The sequence below is a fragment of the Balaenoptera borealis genome (genome assembly GCF_965194805.1).
Source record: "Balaenoptera borealis genome assembly, chromosome: X".
NCBI lineage: Eukaryota > Metazoa > Chordata > Mammalia > Artiodactyla > Balaenopteridae > Balaenoptera > Balaenoptera borealis.
The window spans coordinates 7,350,286-7,367,040 of record NC_138881.1 but is presented as its reverse complement, the minus strand read 5'-3'; the positions used below and the strand labels follow the sequence as shown (position 1 = coordinate 7,367,040).

Sequence of the window (16,755 nt, the reverse complement as noted above, 5' to 3'; positions counted from 1 at the left end):
AAAGTCTTTAAATCTCCACAATGAAGAAAGAAGTTCACCATCCTGCTGATCTGTGATATATGATAAATGAATTTCTACCATCTATCATAATGATAAGCTCCTTTTACTGTCTAAAATGTTAAAAACGACAGCCACTGGGGACACGCAGCCTGGTAACACACCCGCACCTGACAAAACATGAGGGAAACAACTTCTCACTTGTGTTTCTTGTTCACTGTTACAGTTACCACCACAGTCGTCAAGTGGTTTTGATTAAGCCTCTGTCTGTTCTTCATGGTGTGCAAATGTCAGTCACAAAACTCACAGTAGAGAAACACTTCCCCAAGTTTCGATGATGTTAATAGCTTGGGTGTGTAGTCAAATCAATGCATGGAAAGTTTTAGCATCTGCCCTAGCTGGGGCCCTGCCGGCGGGAATCCTGCTATCCACCTGGAAGCCGGCCCAGACGGACACATGTCCTGCCCACAGGCTCGGTCTTACCCACTGGAGGGCTGGCCAGGCTGCAGTTTCCTGCAGAAAGGTGCACTGCTGAAGGAGGAATGCGTGTGCATGGGCGGATGTTCTCTCACTCAGCAGATCTGTGGAAACCGTGACCCCGGCACACGTTCACGAAGGCTAATTTTAAACCCTAAGGGGAAGCGTAAAACTTCATCAGTATCCTGTAGATATATCTGCGGGGCACAGTGTCCTTTTACTTACTTTCCAACATGTCCTGCGCCCCAGGCACCAATTAGCTCCACAACTCGAATCAACTCTATAAAACCACGGATGGTTGTGAAGTGCCTCGCTGCCGAGTGACACTGAAGAGGATGTGGTGGCTTCTGATAAACTGGACCCACACTTGTCATGCGGCCAAGCGATCCCACTCCCAGATACCAACCCAAGAGAAATGAAAACCCACGTACAACCAAAGCCTGTATGCGAACGTGTGTAGCAGCCTTAGCTGTAATCGTCAAAACCTGGGGACAACTCAAATGTTCTCACACAGGACAAAGGACTAACTGCCCTGCACCCCTAAAATGGAGTATGACGTAGCAATAAAGAAGGAACTACTGATGTACGCACCAGTGTGAACGATCGTCAAACGCACCGAGAGAGGCCAGACTGTTAAGGCTCCCTGCTGTTAGATTCCACTCCTAAGACATTCTTGCAGAGGCAAAACTACAGGGACAGGAAATAGAGCGGTGCCTGCCATGGGCTGCAGTGGGGGTAAGGGCCACGGGGGACTTTTTGGGGTGATGGAACTGTTCCGCATCTTGATTGTGCTGGTGGTTACACAACTGTAAACGTTTGGCAAACGCTGCAAATCTGTACTCCAAAAAGGGTAAATTTTATGGCATGAAAATTATACCTTACATTAAAAAAAAAAAGAAAGAAAGAAAAAGAAAAAGATGTTACAGATGAGGGTGGGGAGGGGAGAAGCAGCAGCCACAACTAACAAGGAAAGGTCATGTCTGTCTTCTCCAAGGCTGCCCACTGAGATGAATGAGAAAAAGGTCTTGTCATCATTTAACGTCATGGAGAATCTGGCCCCAAACCCCCAGACCTTCTCTCCTTTCCAGAATTAATGGTGACACTGACCCAACTCCATATGAGACCATCTTTCCCTCCATCCGTCATGGAGCTGGTCCTGTGCACACGACATAACAAAGACACTCGGGCTTGTTCGTGACAGATCTCCAAACCCGTTCATTCAGCTCCTTCACCAGAGCCTTGGCAACTCCTGGCGGGTAACCTCCCTGGTTGTGTAAAGAGCTGCCTGCCACCAACGCTAGCGTCCACTGGGTCCCTGCCCCACTGGATCTGGGAGAACCATTTTTCTTTATAACTGAGATTTGAGGATGAGGCCCCAGAGGAAATATTTAGTATGCTTACAGAGACTCACTTATCGCATGCCCTCACTTTTCATACCGACGCTGGGCTCCTCTGCTGTATTCACAAAGAGGAGCGGGGAAGAACTCACGACTCGCCCAGCATTTGGAGGAGCTGCTGGCAGAAGCCCGGGCAGGCCGACACGCTTCCACAGTGAAAGAGCACGTAAAATGCCGACCGGCTCAAACTGGTTTTGCCTTCTTAAACAGGCTGTTGACTCATCAAACCTGGAGCTATTTTACAGAGACAGCCCTGTGTCGGCACAAGACGAGAACCCATCTCCAGGATGACCCTGGAACCAAGAATCTTCAGTCTGTGGAACTCAGAGAATAGACATGTTGCCACGAGAGCCCTTCATGAAGCGAGAAACCCTCAATAAGGAAAAACCTGGCTTCCAGCAGTGCGAGTAGCTTGTATGGACCGACTGGAGACTAGCCAGTCAGCTTCCAAGTTCAAAACTCCCCCAACCCTTTGAGTTGTGCCCCAAACCCTGGATCAGGGAGACAGATGTGAGTCCTGCCCCTTGTCTCCTTGCGGGTTGACCTCGCAAAAGACCTCCTCCTTCTCTCAAAAGCTGGTGACACAGTACTGGCTTCTATGCGTGTTGGACAGTGAGCCTTTGCTCGGATCATGAAGGGAACTTACGGGCTGCGTGGCACAGACGCCCTGCCACGATCTGCTTCTTAAAAACTGCCCAGACGGCAGAACTGACCACACGATTAACCCCTGTAAGGCAGAGGCCAACAGACTCCTAGCCCTCAAAACCGGACTACCGTAACTCACGCAAAAACCAACTGAGCCACTTTGGTGCCAGAGCTGGTCAAAATCTCCTGCTGCTGAGTTGAAAAGCCTTGCTTACTAGCCAGTTTCACTTATCAGGCTGCCATGAAGCCCAACTGTGAGATGTCACAGATCAACAGTATTTAGGGAGTGCTTTCTACGGGCATGGCCCTTGCTTCAGACAACCAACAGTGACAACAAGCCTTTAAGGAAAAGGCTGTGGAATATATATACAGCTGGGTGAAGGTCAGAGAAGAGTCCAAGATGATACGAACTCTGCCTCTTGAGGGCAGAAAAACAAAACAAGTCCATTTTCAAGATTCTTTCCTGAGTTTGCGGAGATGAGATGTGGATTCGCACAACATTTTCAGGAAAGCATCATTTCAATACCCTGCCTTCCTGCTATCTGGGGGGATAAATGTTCTGTCGGGGATTATCTTACTTGCAGCTGAAAGCATCCTACCTGATATGTGATACTTTTAGTGCAGGACTCTCTGCGTCAGCTCAGGTGGCAGGACCAGGAGCACCTGTGGTTGCAGAGAACTTGTCCCTCAAGGTGGGGTGGAACACTCTGAGTCTATTCCTGGTTGTGAGGTGATGGGCAGATCTACCAGAGAACCAGGGGTCTGCCTCACTGTGGGGTCACCACCATCGACCATCTCCCTCCTCCTCCACACCCACTTTCTTCTACACACAACCTGAGGATGAAGACTACTGAAGACTTCACAACAGAGAACCTGCAACCTCTAGTAGAGAAGCCACGCTGGGAGGAGGTGAGGAATGAACCACCTACCGTAACACAGGACTTAGCTTTAATGCGTTTGATGGTGGTAAAGGAGAGAGAGCACAGATACTTAATCAAGAGACCTTTTTCTTTTTTTTTTTTAAACTAGAAAGGAGACATTAACAGGCCAAGGAGAAGGTGCTCTTTGCACTTGGTGGGTGCTCAATAAATATATGCTTAACCAAAGCTTGAGATTTGAGATAAACATGTAGAACAACCCCAAAATGAACACTTACACATTAGGCATTTCTTCTTTTGAGCATGTCCTCGTGGGGTACTCGAGTCAGTCGTCAGAGGAACACAGAGTAATCTCTTAACTCCTCACTCAACCTATGGGATTTTCTCTAGGGACTCTGACAAATTAGGACAGCAGTTCAGCAGATGTTACATACAATCAGCGTTGATGAAATTCTATACATTGCTGTCTCCCAAGTCTCCTTCTCAGTTGCCTGGTTACAGAAACTTTATCAACAAATGTGAGACAAATGTAAACAAACACCAAAAAAGGAAGTTTCGCCTTTCTGGGGGAGGAATGGAGATTTCTGTGTTTATTCAAAGAGGTCAGCAACGCTCTTGCCCCACGGCCCTAGGAACCAACCACCGGGAGAAACCTTACTCTGGGTTACACACAAGTTTTCTTTCACACCCTTTATTTACCCTGATGTTCACAAACAGAGGGACGGGAATTTCAGCGTGTGATTTGTTTACACATTTTGACCGTGCTTTTGCCTTCATCCTATTTTTGTGCGGAGGTGTTTCTAAAAGGAAAGAATCCCAAATTCAATGCTGGACGTCTACAGGGAGACAGGGTGTGGTACATGGAATTTTCATTTGCAATCGTTTCTGGGAATCTATCAGATCAGTGCTAGGGGAACACTTGTACTCCAGGTGAGAGATTCCCTGGTTAAGTTCTGAGGTTAAGGTATCAGAGCAGTGATGGTGATTTCCCTAATTTACAGGGGTGAGGCAGTGCCTATTTTGTTTTGCTTATCAACTTTTTATACTATGTTCTGGCAACAGCTAATCCAAATGTTTGAGTGTATATGTAGAAAGAACGTGTACTTTCCATGAATAATGGCTAGCTGGGGTCGCTAGCAGAGAGAGAGATCCAGGCTTGGGTGGAGAGAGGTTTATTTATAACATGCTACATGCCCGATGTATTTCATCCCTTTTGCCCAGGATAACCTTTTTTTTTTTAAATTTACTTATTTTATTTTTTGGCTGCATTGGGTCTTTGTTGCTCTGCGCAGGCTTTTCTCTAGTTGTGGCGAACGGGGGCTTCTCTTCCTCGTAGTGCACGGGCTTCTCACTGTGGTGGCTTCTCTTGTTGCGGAACACCGGCTCTAGGCGCTGCAGGCTTCAGTAGTTGCAGCACGCGGGCTCAGTAGTTGTGGCTCGCGGCTCTAGAGCGCAGGCTCAACAGTTGTGGCGCACGTGCTTAGTTGCTCCACAGCATGTCGGATCTTCCCAGACCAGGGCTCGAACCCACGTCCCCTGAATTGGTAGGCGGATTCTTAACCACTGCGCCACCAGGGAAGCCCCAGGATAACCATTTTTCCAGTGGGTAATAATGTGTTCAAGAATCAGAATCGAGCCATTTGGTTTGCCTGCAAGGCCTGCCCATCACACCCTTCTGGGCTGACCCTGAAAGAGCCTGTCCCAGGGGCCCACAGTTGGTTCACCCTGAGTGCTAGCACGTGTGTTTCTGGCAAGTGGGACCTGGGAATTGGCTTCCTTCTTGAAAAATCAAGTTGCAGAATATATACAACACAACACCAAGTGTATAAAGCTTAAATGTGCGCAGAACACACTGTTATAGGTTGAATTGTGTCCCTGCAAATTCATATGTTGAAGTCCTACCCCCCAGTACTCCTCAGAACATGACGTTATTTGGAAACAGGGTTACTGCAGATGTAATTAGTTAAGATGAGGTTGTACTGGAATACCGGGAGCCCCAATCCAATATGACTGTGTCTTTACAAAAGGAGAAACCTGACAAATTTAGACAGAGAGGAACATGCACACAGGGAGAATGCCACGTGAAGGTGAAGGCATGTATCAGGGGATGATGCACCTACAAGCCAAGGAGAGCCAAAGACAGCCGGGAGAGCACCAGAAGCTGGGAGAGAGGCTGGGACAGACTCTGTCACAGCCCTCACAAGGAACCACGCCAGCTGACACCGTGCTTTCAGACTGCTGTCCTCCAGAACACTGAGACGATATATTTCTGTTCAAGCCACCCCACCAAATCACCCCACCCCCATATATACACACCATATGTGTACACCAGCCCATAAATACGCTCCCTGTGCTGGGGGCCAAGGACCTCCAAATCACCCCACCCCCATATATACACACCATATGTATACACCAGCCCATACATGCCCTCCCCGTGCTGGGGACCAAGAACCCCAAATCACCCCACCCCCCTATATATACACCATATGTGTACACCAGCCCATACATGCCCTCCCCGTGCTGGGGACCAAGAACCCCAAATCACCCCACCCCCATATATACACACCATATGTATACACCAGCCCACAAATGCCCTCCCTGTGCTGGGGACCAAGAACCCCAAATCACCCCACCCCCATATATACACACCATATGTGTACACCAGCCCATACATGCCCTCCCCGTGCTGGGGGCCAAGAGCCCCAAATCACCCCACCCCCATATATACACACCATACGTATACACCAGCCCATACATGCCTGCCCAGTGCTGGGGGCCAAGAACCCCAAATCACCCCACCCCCCTATATATACACACCATATGTGTACACCAGCCCATAAATACGCTCCCTGTGCTGGGGGCCAAGAACCCCAAATCACCCCCGCCCCTCACCATATCTATCACAACTGCTTTTGATCTTAATTCCAGTCTGATTTCAAGTGAACAGAAATGTCAAGGGCAAGAAGAGCACACTGCCTCCTCCCACCCCAGGAGTGGGACGGCCCAGAACCGTCTCATCCCCCCGTAAGCCTCTGAACACGAGTGTTGTGAGCTCTCCTATTCCACAGGCTGGGTGTGCGAGCAGTGAACGGCCGGCTGCTCGCTCTGCACCCGGCCTGCGGGAGGGGATGCCCCACAGACAGGAGCCGCCCTCTTACCTGACTCCTGGAGGTACCGATACACCAGAAAGTTCACCTCGTCACTGGTTATGCTCATCTTAGCCCCACCTCGCGGCGATGAGGTCTTCACGAAGCGGGGGCCGCCTTCTGTGGGAAAGCTGAGACGAGAAAGTGGAGAGAGTTTTGAAACACTGCCTGTATATTTTCTTTTTTTATTGCGTTCTTTTTGAGATGATTGAAAAATAGAATACTCAGGATGTTGTACATGGGAAGGTAATTAATGCCTGATCTGGGTTGTATGTTGTGATTGCATAAAGATTTTATAATTGTGTGTGTGTGTGTGTGTGTGTGTGTGTGTGTATAGACACATTCATACAGGTGAAAATTTTCCCAGATATAACAAATAACAAATAATTTTCCCAGATGAGTTGGTGTATTTTATAATGCTGGGATGGACTCATATATAAACCACTAATGGAGACAAACTCAGGGGCCACAGAAAATGAGAACACACACTGACTTTTTATTCACTAAAAATCCCGTGTGCGTTATGATCACAACGCAGTTGACAGCGAGCTTGAATGGAATCCTCACGCGCAGTGGGACAGACGCGGCTGCCTTCGATGCCGCCCTTCCCTAGACCGATGGGGAAGACTACCACCGGGTAGGCCAGCAGTCACAGCGACACCCCCAGGCAGGGCGACCAGAGGGTCTGGAAAACACCTGTGGTTCTGAAGCAGTGATTAATCATAACGCCTTCCACTCACAAAAGTTCAGTGATGAACTTGACCGTCACTGAACCTATAGGGTGCACACGGCCCTGAGAAGGCAGACACACGTCAGTGAGGAGCTAAGTCAGCGTGTGTGTCACCCTGACATGACTTCTATACAGAGGTCAGGTGTCAGAAAGCCACCCCATGGACACAGAGAGAACCTACATCGTTTGTATTCTGCCACAGAACTGCCTGCATCAGTCTGGCCGAGACCGCAGTACGGGAAGGCAGGTAGAAACCTGCGGGAGGAGTGAGGGGTTGATGAGAACTTCGGAAGTTTCTGTGTCTGAGGCAGACAAGAAGAAAGAGCCTAGTTTTCTTCACAATCCTAAGTCAGACCTATGAGCAACCCAAAGAGGACAGAAGTCCATCAAATAGAACTCTTTTATCCACAGATAGAACAGAATTCACACATGTGTAAGAGCATTCACTCCAAACGGCAGTGGCCAAGAAGGGCCACAACTTCCTTCAATTATGTCATCAATACCGAACATTTCAGGCTGTTTGGAAACTGTCTTCAGAGTCCATGCCATATGTTTTCAGGCATCTTCATGGTGGCAAATCTTTCATTGTTGAATTACAATTAAATTTCCATTTGTTTAGAAAAAGATAAAAGGACAAAATGCACATTTCAAGTTGGGAGGATTTGAATTAAAGGTTGTCATAATGGGCACACCCCACGATGGCCCCCCAATGAGTCCCCCCTGATATAATCCCCTCCCCTCCAGTGTGGGCAGGACCTAGGACTCCCTTCTCCCCCACAGAACATGTCGAAGGGGATGGAGGCCACACCCTGGTTAGGTTACGTGGCAAGGATGACCAGGTGTCACTCCTATGACTGTTACGTTACGTTGTATAAGGCTCTTACTGGACTAGAGAAAGACTCTCCTGCTGGCCTTCACGGGAACCGCCCAGGGAACCAGGGGCAGTCTCTAGAAAGCTGTGCGCCTCAGTCCTACAACCACGAGAAAACTGAGTTCCGCCAACAGCGTGAGCTTGGCAGAAGACCCTTCCCTTCGCAGCTCTAAATAAGGATGCAGCCCAGCCACCACGTGGCTGCAGCCTCTCGAGACCCTGCACAGAGGAGCCCTGCACGTGCCCAGTCTCCTGACCCTGGGAAACCGTGAGAGAATAGACCCGTTGTTTCCAGCTGCTGCATTTGTGGTCATTTGTTATGCAGCAGCAGAGAACTAATACAGTGGCCTCTTGGGGCACTCCAGTTCTCACTTTGTCGTCTGAACAAGATTTTAATTTGTAGTTACCAGAATTTTGTCATGCAAAAATACTTGTTTTCTGCACTTAATTAGGTGGTATTTCTGTACTTTTGCAGACACTGGAAAGAAAATTTGACAGTCAAAATATAAATTTGCCCTGAGATGTCTGCTTGAACTCCGGGGAGTTCACATATAAGATGGCATTAGGAAGATATTTGAGACTAAGTAAAAAGCTATGAAATCAGAGCATATCCAAGTGAAAAAATAAAACATTATTCAAGGGACAGAACAAATAATAACAAAGATGTGTATGGCAGAATAGCATAGCTCTAAAGAGACTTTTGATGATGTTGAGTGGCAGTAATGATGATGATTCAGCTCTCGTGAGGAATTCAGTTTTAGGTTCTCGCTACGGTAAATGGTAAATGGTGGCGCCACTGGGACGTGATTAGGTCACGAGGGCTCCACCCTCATGAATGGGTTAGTGCCCTTATAAAAGAGACCCCAGAGAGTTCTCCCTCTTTCTGCCATGTAAGAACACACTGTTGCACACCTAACAGACTACAGTACAGCGTGAACCTTACATGAAGAGAAGACGGTGGTATCGGGTCCTCACCAGATACCGAATCTGCTGCTGCCTTGATCTTGGACTTCCAGCCTCCAGAACGGTGAGAAATAAATGTCTGTTGTTTAGGCTGTTCAGTTTATGGTATTGTGTTATAGCAGCCTGAATGGACTCAGACACCACCCCAACCCCCTTTTCTTTTATTGTCATTTTGAGTACTCGTAGACAGTGAAATCTAATCTAACCAACAGGGTCTCTCAGCCTCAGGGAGCTTGCCTCGGGGCCAGATGATTCTCTGTTATGAGAACAGTCTGCACACTGTAGGATGTTTAGCAGCGTCCCTGGCCTCTTCTCACTAGACGCCAGCACAACCTTCCCTCCATCCCCTATGGTCGTGATGATCAAAAACACCCCCAGACATTGCCAAATATTACAAATTGCTAAACTGCTGCTGGCTGAGAACAACTGTTATACAGGATAAATAAGCATTTTGTGTTTGAAATGAATTCCATTTATAAAATTGTAAGACAGCGTGGAGCTAGCTCATAGACACTGCTTAATGAAATGGCCATGCTACTAAAAAGGATCCTTTAAAATGCACCATAAGAGCTTGGCTTTTTCAAATAGTCTATGTAAAATCTTTCCACAAAATCACATTTCCATAAGGAAAGTACTGATTTTTGTCTTTCAGCATCCAGATCTTTCCTGTTTCCTAAGGAGAAGGTATTTGGATACATACGGACGACCCCTGTACCCAGAGCCTGGTCAACATTCCCCACCCCGCAAGTGTCTGTAATACATATTAGAAGTGTCTGCACAAGCGTTAGCACAGGACTCCTGAGCAAGAGAATGTAAGATCCTCAAGAGACGGGGAATTACGGACGACTTTCGTTAGCCCGTTCCTCTGTTTTTCTTTATGCATCATCCTTTTTCCCAACTAAGAAAATTTCTGTTCAAGCTCTGGCTCTCTACTTCCTGATCCCAGATTCACCTTCTCTCTGAAATTTTAAGTTAGGATCCAAGGATCAGAATGTTTTCCCCAATATGGTGTTAACTTCTTAAAGGATTTTTGATTTGTAAACAGCAGAGGAAAGAAAACAAAAACCATCCCCGGCCTGCGACAGAACCAGGGATGTCATATCACTTGGTCCACAAGAGTGTCATGTGTTTCTACGGACTGGTCCACCTCAACATAGGCACATCTGGAGGTGTTGTGGGTTCAGTCCCAGACCACAGCAATAAAGTGAGTCACAGGATTTTTTTTGGTTCCCCAGTGCATGTAAGAGTTAGGTTTACACTCTACTGTAGTCTATTAAGTGTGCAACAGTATTATGTCTAAAAAAAGCTATATACCCTAATTTAAAAATTTATTGCTAAAAAATGCTAACCAAAATCTGAGCCTTCAGTGAGCTGTAATCGTTTTGCAATAACATCAAAAATCACTGATCACAGATCACCATAACAAATACAGTAATAATGAAAAAGTTTGAAATGGTGCAAGAGCTACCCTCATGTGACATGGAGACACAAGGTAGCAAATGCTGTTGGAAAAATGGCGCCAGTTGATTTGCTCGCTGCAGGGCTGGCACCAACCTTCAATTTGTAAAAAACGCTATGTCTCCGAAGTACAACATGTGACATTTATGAGGTATGATTGTACACATATGAGGTATGCCTATACATGTGTTAATTTTTAAAAACTGATCTAATAATTGGATCAAAGTCCCCCCCACCAATAAAACACCTCTTAAATTAAATGGCTTAAACTTCTTAAATGACTATTTCTTCTAAAACCTAACTAGTTCCAAAAAAAGGATTTACAGTGACTAATGAACTAAAATGTGCATATATATTGTGAGACTATTCAATACCCACAGGAGAACATTCTTTAAACTGACCATAAACCACAGCAACATTCAATCCATTCCAACGCTTTGGGTTTGATTACACCAAAATCAAGAGAAGCCAACAATTAACGGGTGTCTACCTGCGATACCCCTGAGCAACGTGCTTGAAGGTGGCTGCTGTCATTTTACTGGGTCAACATCACTATTTTGACTCAAATGAGTAAAACGGCTGATCTTCACCTGGCAAACACTACTGTTTTAGACAAATTTTGCCAAGATCTACATAAGGTTGGGAAAAAAAGTTACCTATCCTCTTTTCTCCAAGCCAAGAGCTCAATTTCCAGAGAGAGACGTTAGAATAAAATTATGGATTTTTTAAAATCAGGGATTTTCTGTATAATTTCATGTATAATAAATAAACGTGCTGGTATTACAGTGCTATTCAAAGTTCTGCTGGGGCTGGAAGGCCTCTCAACCGAGGGTCTGGGGGTCCCTCCCAACGCCGAGTTTCTGGTGTGGGTGGCAATGAGGACTTTTCGTGCCACACCTGCCATCTGACCATCCGGGGCGCCGTTTTCTGAGGCAGCCCGTAAGCCAAGGCTGGAGGACGGGCGCCTTGCTCCTCTTCATTAGGGAACTGGGATTCCGCCTCTAAGAACACTGCTCCTCGAAGCCCTCCTCGCTATCTCTGCTGGAAGGCGGGCCAGCTCTTAGCGCAGGTGTGAAGCAGCAGCAGGCAAGGCTGTGAGTTCCTAGCCGGCGAGCTCGGCCCCGGGCACACCATTCACTCGGGGACGGGCGCGGGCTTCTCTACCCCAGACACAGACACGTGAAATTTACCTCAGTGGCCCAATTCCCAGGTCTGGCGTTTTGTTTTGTTTTGTTTTTTCAATTGTGTTAAAATATGCATACCATAGGGGTTTCCCTGGTGGCGCAGTGGTTGAGAATCTGTCTGTCAATGCAGGGGACAGGGTTCGAGTCCTGGTCTGGGAAGATCCCACATGCCGCGGAGCAACTAGGCCCGTGAGCCACAATTTACTGAGCCTGCGCGTCTGGAGCCTGTGCTCCGCAACAAGAGAGGCCACGACAGTGAGAGGCCCGTGCACCGCGATGAAGAGTGGCGCCCACTTGCCACAACTAGAGGAAGCCCTCGCACAGAAACGAAGACCCAACACAGCCATAAATAAATAAACCCCCCAAAAAAAAGTTAAAAAAAAAAAAAACGCATACCATATAATTTACCACCGTGACCGTTCTGAAGTGCACAGTCCGGTGGTGGCGTTAAGGACATGCCTGTTCTTGTGCAGCCACCTCCCTACCTACCTCCACAACTTCTTCATCACCGCCAACGACCTCTGTCCCCAGCGAACCCTAACTCCTCGTCACCCCCGCCCCCAGGCCCTGGGAACCATTCTTCTGCCTCCTTTCTGTCTCTGTGACCCTGAAATGAGAGCCAAGGCTACATCTTGCAGGTGGGAAGGCGGTTTCTGTCAGTTTTGAGGCACGCTGCAACTGCAAATACTAGCACAGCCCTGACGCTCGCCGCGGACTTTCTTCAATCACCACCAGGGCCGGACGTTATTTCCTACAAACGCCTCTTCAGAAAGAAACGCTCCGTGACGAGAAGAAGACCGCACAGTGAGAAGCTGCCACTCCTCATGTGAGATGAGCACGGGGACCCCAGTCTCGTGTTTATGTAACCCCGCTGCAAATGGAAACACAGGCAAATGCTTTGCCCTGCTTTTCCCGCACTTGAGATAAATGAGGTACAAAGTGATGACAGAAAAAATGACCAAGCACCTACGATACTCAAGGCATGGTGATGGCAATAGCAGGGATGAAACAAATTCAGATGCATGCACACACACGCGTGCACACACACACACACGCCCCTTCCTTGAAGCTGTTAGCAAGATGTCTATGCAAATAACGAAAAGCTCCTGTAGTTAAAGCCCCGCGCCTATACCATAAGGTACTAAGAGGCGCAGCAGCAGGGTTCCAGGGAAGCCTAGGTCAGGGAAGAGGGAGAAGGTGAATCCTTGACTGACGGACACAAGGTCTGGCGGAGAAGTATGAAAAAGGCAGGAAAGGAAAGAGGTGTGTGTGTGTGTGTGTGTGTGTGTGTGTGTGTGTCTGTGTGTGTGTGTGTGTGTGTCTGTGTGTGTGTGTGTGTGTGGTGCTAGGTAACCTTCAAGGACGTACCAAGTGCTCCCCGGGACCCAGGGCGGGAAGATGGCCCTCTGTGCTGTCACCACAGACTGTGAGGTGGGGGAGAAGTTGGCCTGTGTCCTTTCTGCCAGGGACGATTTTTGTGGGCACACGATGTGGAGCTCGAAACGCCTGTACTGGCTGCAATAAAGTTGGGGTACACCAGGGCGATGGTTCCAATGTCCACGGACTTGCTGGCTAGAGGTAAGGGAACTAACGTCCTGAGAGCCACAGAGGAGAGCACAAAACGTAGGACTCGGGGGCCTCGTGGCTCAGAGCCGGGTGGCCTGATTCCTAATCCTACCTCCGTCCCTTTCTAGCTGTGGACTGCGGGGCGAGTCACGCGGCTCAGTCTTCCCTTCTCCAAATTGAGGCTCATGAGAGCCGTTACTCCCGGCAGCAGCGGTGAGGACGCAAAGCTTTTATACAAACTCCCAGGTCAGGGCCCCGTGCACAGGAGAGAGGCAGGACGCCTATTTCTCCCACTCGGCTACCTGCGAGCACCTCAAAGCAAAGAGCCCCCCGCAAGGGCCCGAGGAACACAGCACCCTTGCCAAAGTGATTCAGAGCTGGCAACGGGTGACGCGTACACAGGCCAGCGGCAGGTCGAGAGCCCGTCCGAGAAAGCACCTTCCTCCACACTCGGCCCGGCACTTCTACCACGGAGACCCGGAGGGCCGGCTCTCACTTCAGCACCTCGCCGGTTTCTGGAGCGGCAGCCGTGGCCAGCTCAAGTCCTGACGACTCCCGTGGGTGCCTTCCAACCTCCCCAGCTCTAGAATAAAGGAGAGCTTTTTCAGCACCGGTAGATCCTCCTCGGCCTCCAAAAGAAGGAAAAAAATTAAGAAGCGTTCTTAATTACTGCAATTGTGTTTATTCTCTTGCCTGACCCAGTTTTGATTCGAGGCACCTCCAGTTAGGTTGATTTGAGGTCTTTGGCGTTGTGACTGTGCAAAAAAGAAATAACCGCCCTCACTGCGAGGTAAAGCTACACATTCCCTCACTCACATTCCCTCTGTTCTGCTTACAGAAGGAGGAAAAATTAGTGCGGACTGATGACATCCCTGGAGTTCCCCCACTAAAGATGAGTACGCCAACATAAATCATAATTTGGGGTTAAATCCATCAGGAAGCTAAAGGGAAGATAATTTATCCTTATTATTTATCGTATTCTCCTTTTCACGATTTAATTTCAAGGCGGCAAAAGCTCCTATGAATCACAGTCCTGTGCACGAAACAGTTCAAAATTCAGTTGCCGGAGAAATGGTGTCTGAGGGTGTCGTTGTACTGAGTATGCACTTACGGTATTTAATATGCTCTCGTGCTCTGGGAAGGGAGAGGACTGCCCCCAAACAACACAATCTTAACGGCTCTTTAATTATCTTAAAGGATAGAATCACAAGGGAGCTACTCGAGAGTTGGCTCTGCGAGATGAAGACAGAAAGGGCAAGCGCGCTCCCTGCCAACAGGAGGGGAGCCTGCGTCGGAAACAGTGAAGTCAGCACACAGTGGTTAGAGGGCGGGGAGCGTGGCGCTCGGCGGATATCACTGGTGGCACAAGCTTCTCTTTTCACAATCTGTGCCGTTATGAAATGCTCTCTTAAAACCCTTTAAAGCAGGGACGGAAGAAAATTTGTCTCATGTCTTGTCTCTGCTATTAGTCTGCTGGCTTTCACGCTGGAAGAATCCATCCCTTAAAGTAATCTTCTGGACGAGGCTCAGGGCGCTTTGGGACTTGATTCCATGCAGATTGAGGACGGAGAGCCAGAACAGCTGGAAAATCTGCTAGAAATTACCTCATCGTAACAAGGCACTTTTTTTCTCTCCGCATTTCACAAATTCTCTGCTGAATGGAATGTAGTGGGTCTTACCTCCCTGTTTGCTTTATCCATAATGTTTTTCTCTCTTCAAACGGAGTTTCCCAGTGGTCAGTTTAAGATGAAAAGTTTAATTTACGCATCAACATTTACATATAAATCCTTTTGTACAATCTTGATGGGGACCAGCTTATTGTGGAGATGAAGCAGGCTTGTTTTATACATTGCATACCTGTTCTTCCGGCAAAATTGTAACGAAGCCGGTATGTACCCACTGAAACTACTGAAACCTATTTTGTTGTCCAATGACAGTATAAGTGTGATTCAATAAATTAAGGCACTTACAGTTGGACCCCAATTATAGGAGAATATATACAGAAAAGATTGGGCAGGGAACAGGAAAATGTTAACAGTGGTTTCACCTTTTTTTTTTTTAAATACACATATCTTCATTCACCAATGAGTATGTCTATTATTTTACAGTAAGAAAAAAAAAATCCCCCCAAAGGTAAGATTTTTCACTAATTTTACAGTTATATTTACTTACTTGGGAGTCAAATGGTCCAAAATCATAATCAAAGAACTAGTATTTTATTACCAGAATTCACATGCCTAGCAGTGGCATTGCCATTTAAATATAAGAATGAACTAGCAGTAGTAAGTAAGTAGTAGGAAGTAGTAGTAAGATGCAGTCCTCAAAAGGATTTTCACGACGAGAGAAAATGTCCATGATAGGGCAATACATGAAAAAAATAGGTTTCAAGATGGAATGTGCATGTTGCTAAATTTCATTTTGTACACACACACAAGAGATACCCTCTAAAATATAAAAAATATAATAAAATACACCCATCTCTCCAGGGGTGGGATCATGCTGGAATTTTATCTGTGTATGTGTGCGTGCCTTTCTGTAGTTTCCAAATTTTCTCCTATGAACGTGAACTGTTTTCATATTCATTAAAATGTAATTAAAATCTGGCAGTGTCTTCAGAAATCATCACTATGAGAGCAACCCAGCTAAGTAGGAAATAAAGCCGCAGGGTTGAGAGAGCAGAGAGGAGGGAGTCTTCTTGGGTTACAAAAATAATGCTGCGGTTCACAAAATCGAAAACATGCCCTGGGTGAGGCATTCAGACAGGGTCCTTTCTGTGCCTGGCTGCCCTTCTGGGTTAATTAACGGCTGGCTGGGGCCTTCCATCCCAACCCTGTGTGCAGAGCCGTGAAGGATGCTGACGCGACAAGAGAGACGTCCCGTCCTGGAGTTACCGCCAAGACCATGTGTGCATCTCCAAAGCGGCCACCGGGTCCTCTCGCAAACCCTCTGAGCCGCAAACCCTACCCACCCTACACTTCTCTGCCCGATCGGGAGGCAGACCCAGGAGGAAGCCTTCCTAAAAAATGTTCCACCCAGTAACAGCAAACCACTGCTAAGAAAGTCTGCATCACGGAGCCAGACGATGCATGTAAGACCAACAGCACAGTTACCGTTTTACAGTCTTCTCCTCTACACAGTGAAATGCCAGTTCAGGTACCCAAGGTTTCAAAGCAAAGTGCCTTGGGAGACACAGACAGCTGCTGCTTCCACGTAAGAGTAGTCTGCCTTCTTTTTCTAATGACTTTGGTCTTGTAAGCTAATGCTTCCGATTAATCTGTAAATTAACATACAGATTTTAATTATCTCTAAGACTGAGAGGCTGGAATCGGATTCTGTACAATGTGCACTAGGCCCTCAGGCAAATTTCAGGAATATGTACGGCTGGTTATGAAACCTCTAAGACACTGTGATTTTCACCCACATACGCAGGACTTATCTGGGCC

General features: G+C 47.4%; 1 protein-coding gene across 5 annotated transcripts in view; it reads right to left on the bottom strand.

Moving 5' to 3' along the window:
- TBL1X (transducin beta like 1 X-linked) overlaps positions 1-16,755 on the bottom strand; it is a 236,742-nt gene that overhangs the window by 54,084 nt on the left and 165,903 nt on the right. For 4 of the 5 annotated variants that reach the window (XM_082375729.1, XM_082375730.1, XM_082375728.1 and 1 more), the window contains exon 4: positions 6,553-6,671. The exons of the other annotated variant lie outside the window; for it this stretch is intronic. In XM_082375729.1, coding sequence (XP_082231855.1) covers positions 6,553-6,610 — 58 coding nt within the window. In that variant the 5' untranslated portion in view covers positions 6,611-6,671. The remainder of the gene's footprint in view (positions 1-6,552; positions 6,672-16,755) is intronic. 5 annotated transcript variants of the gene reach the window in all.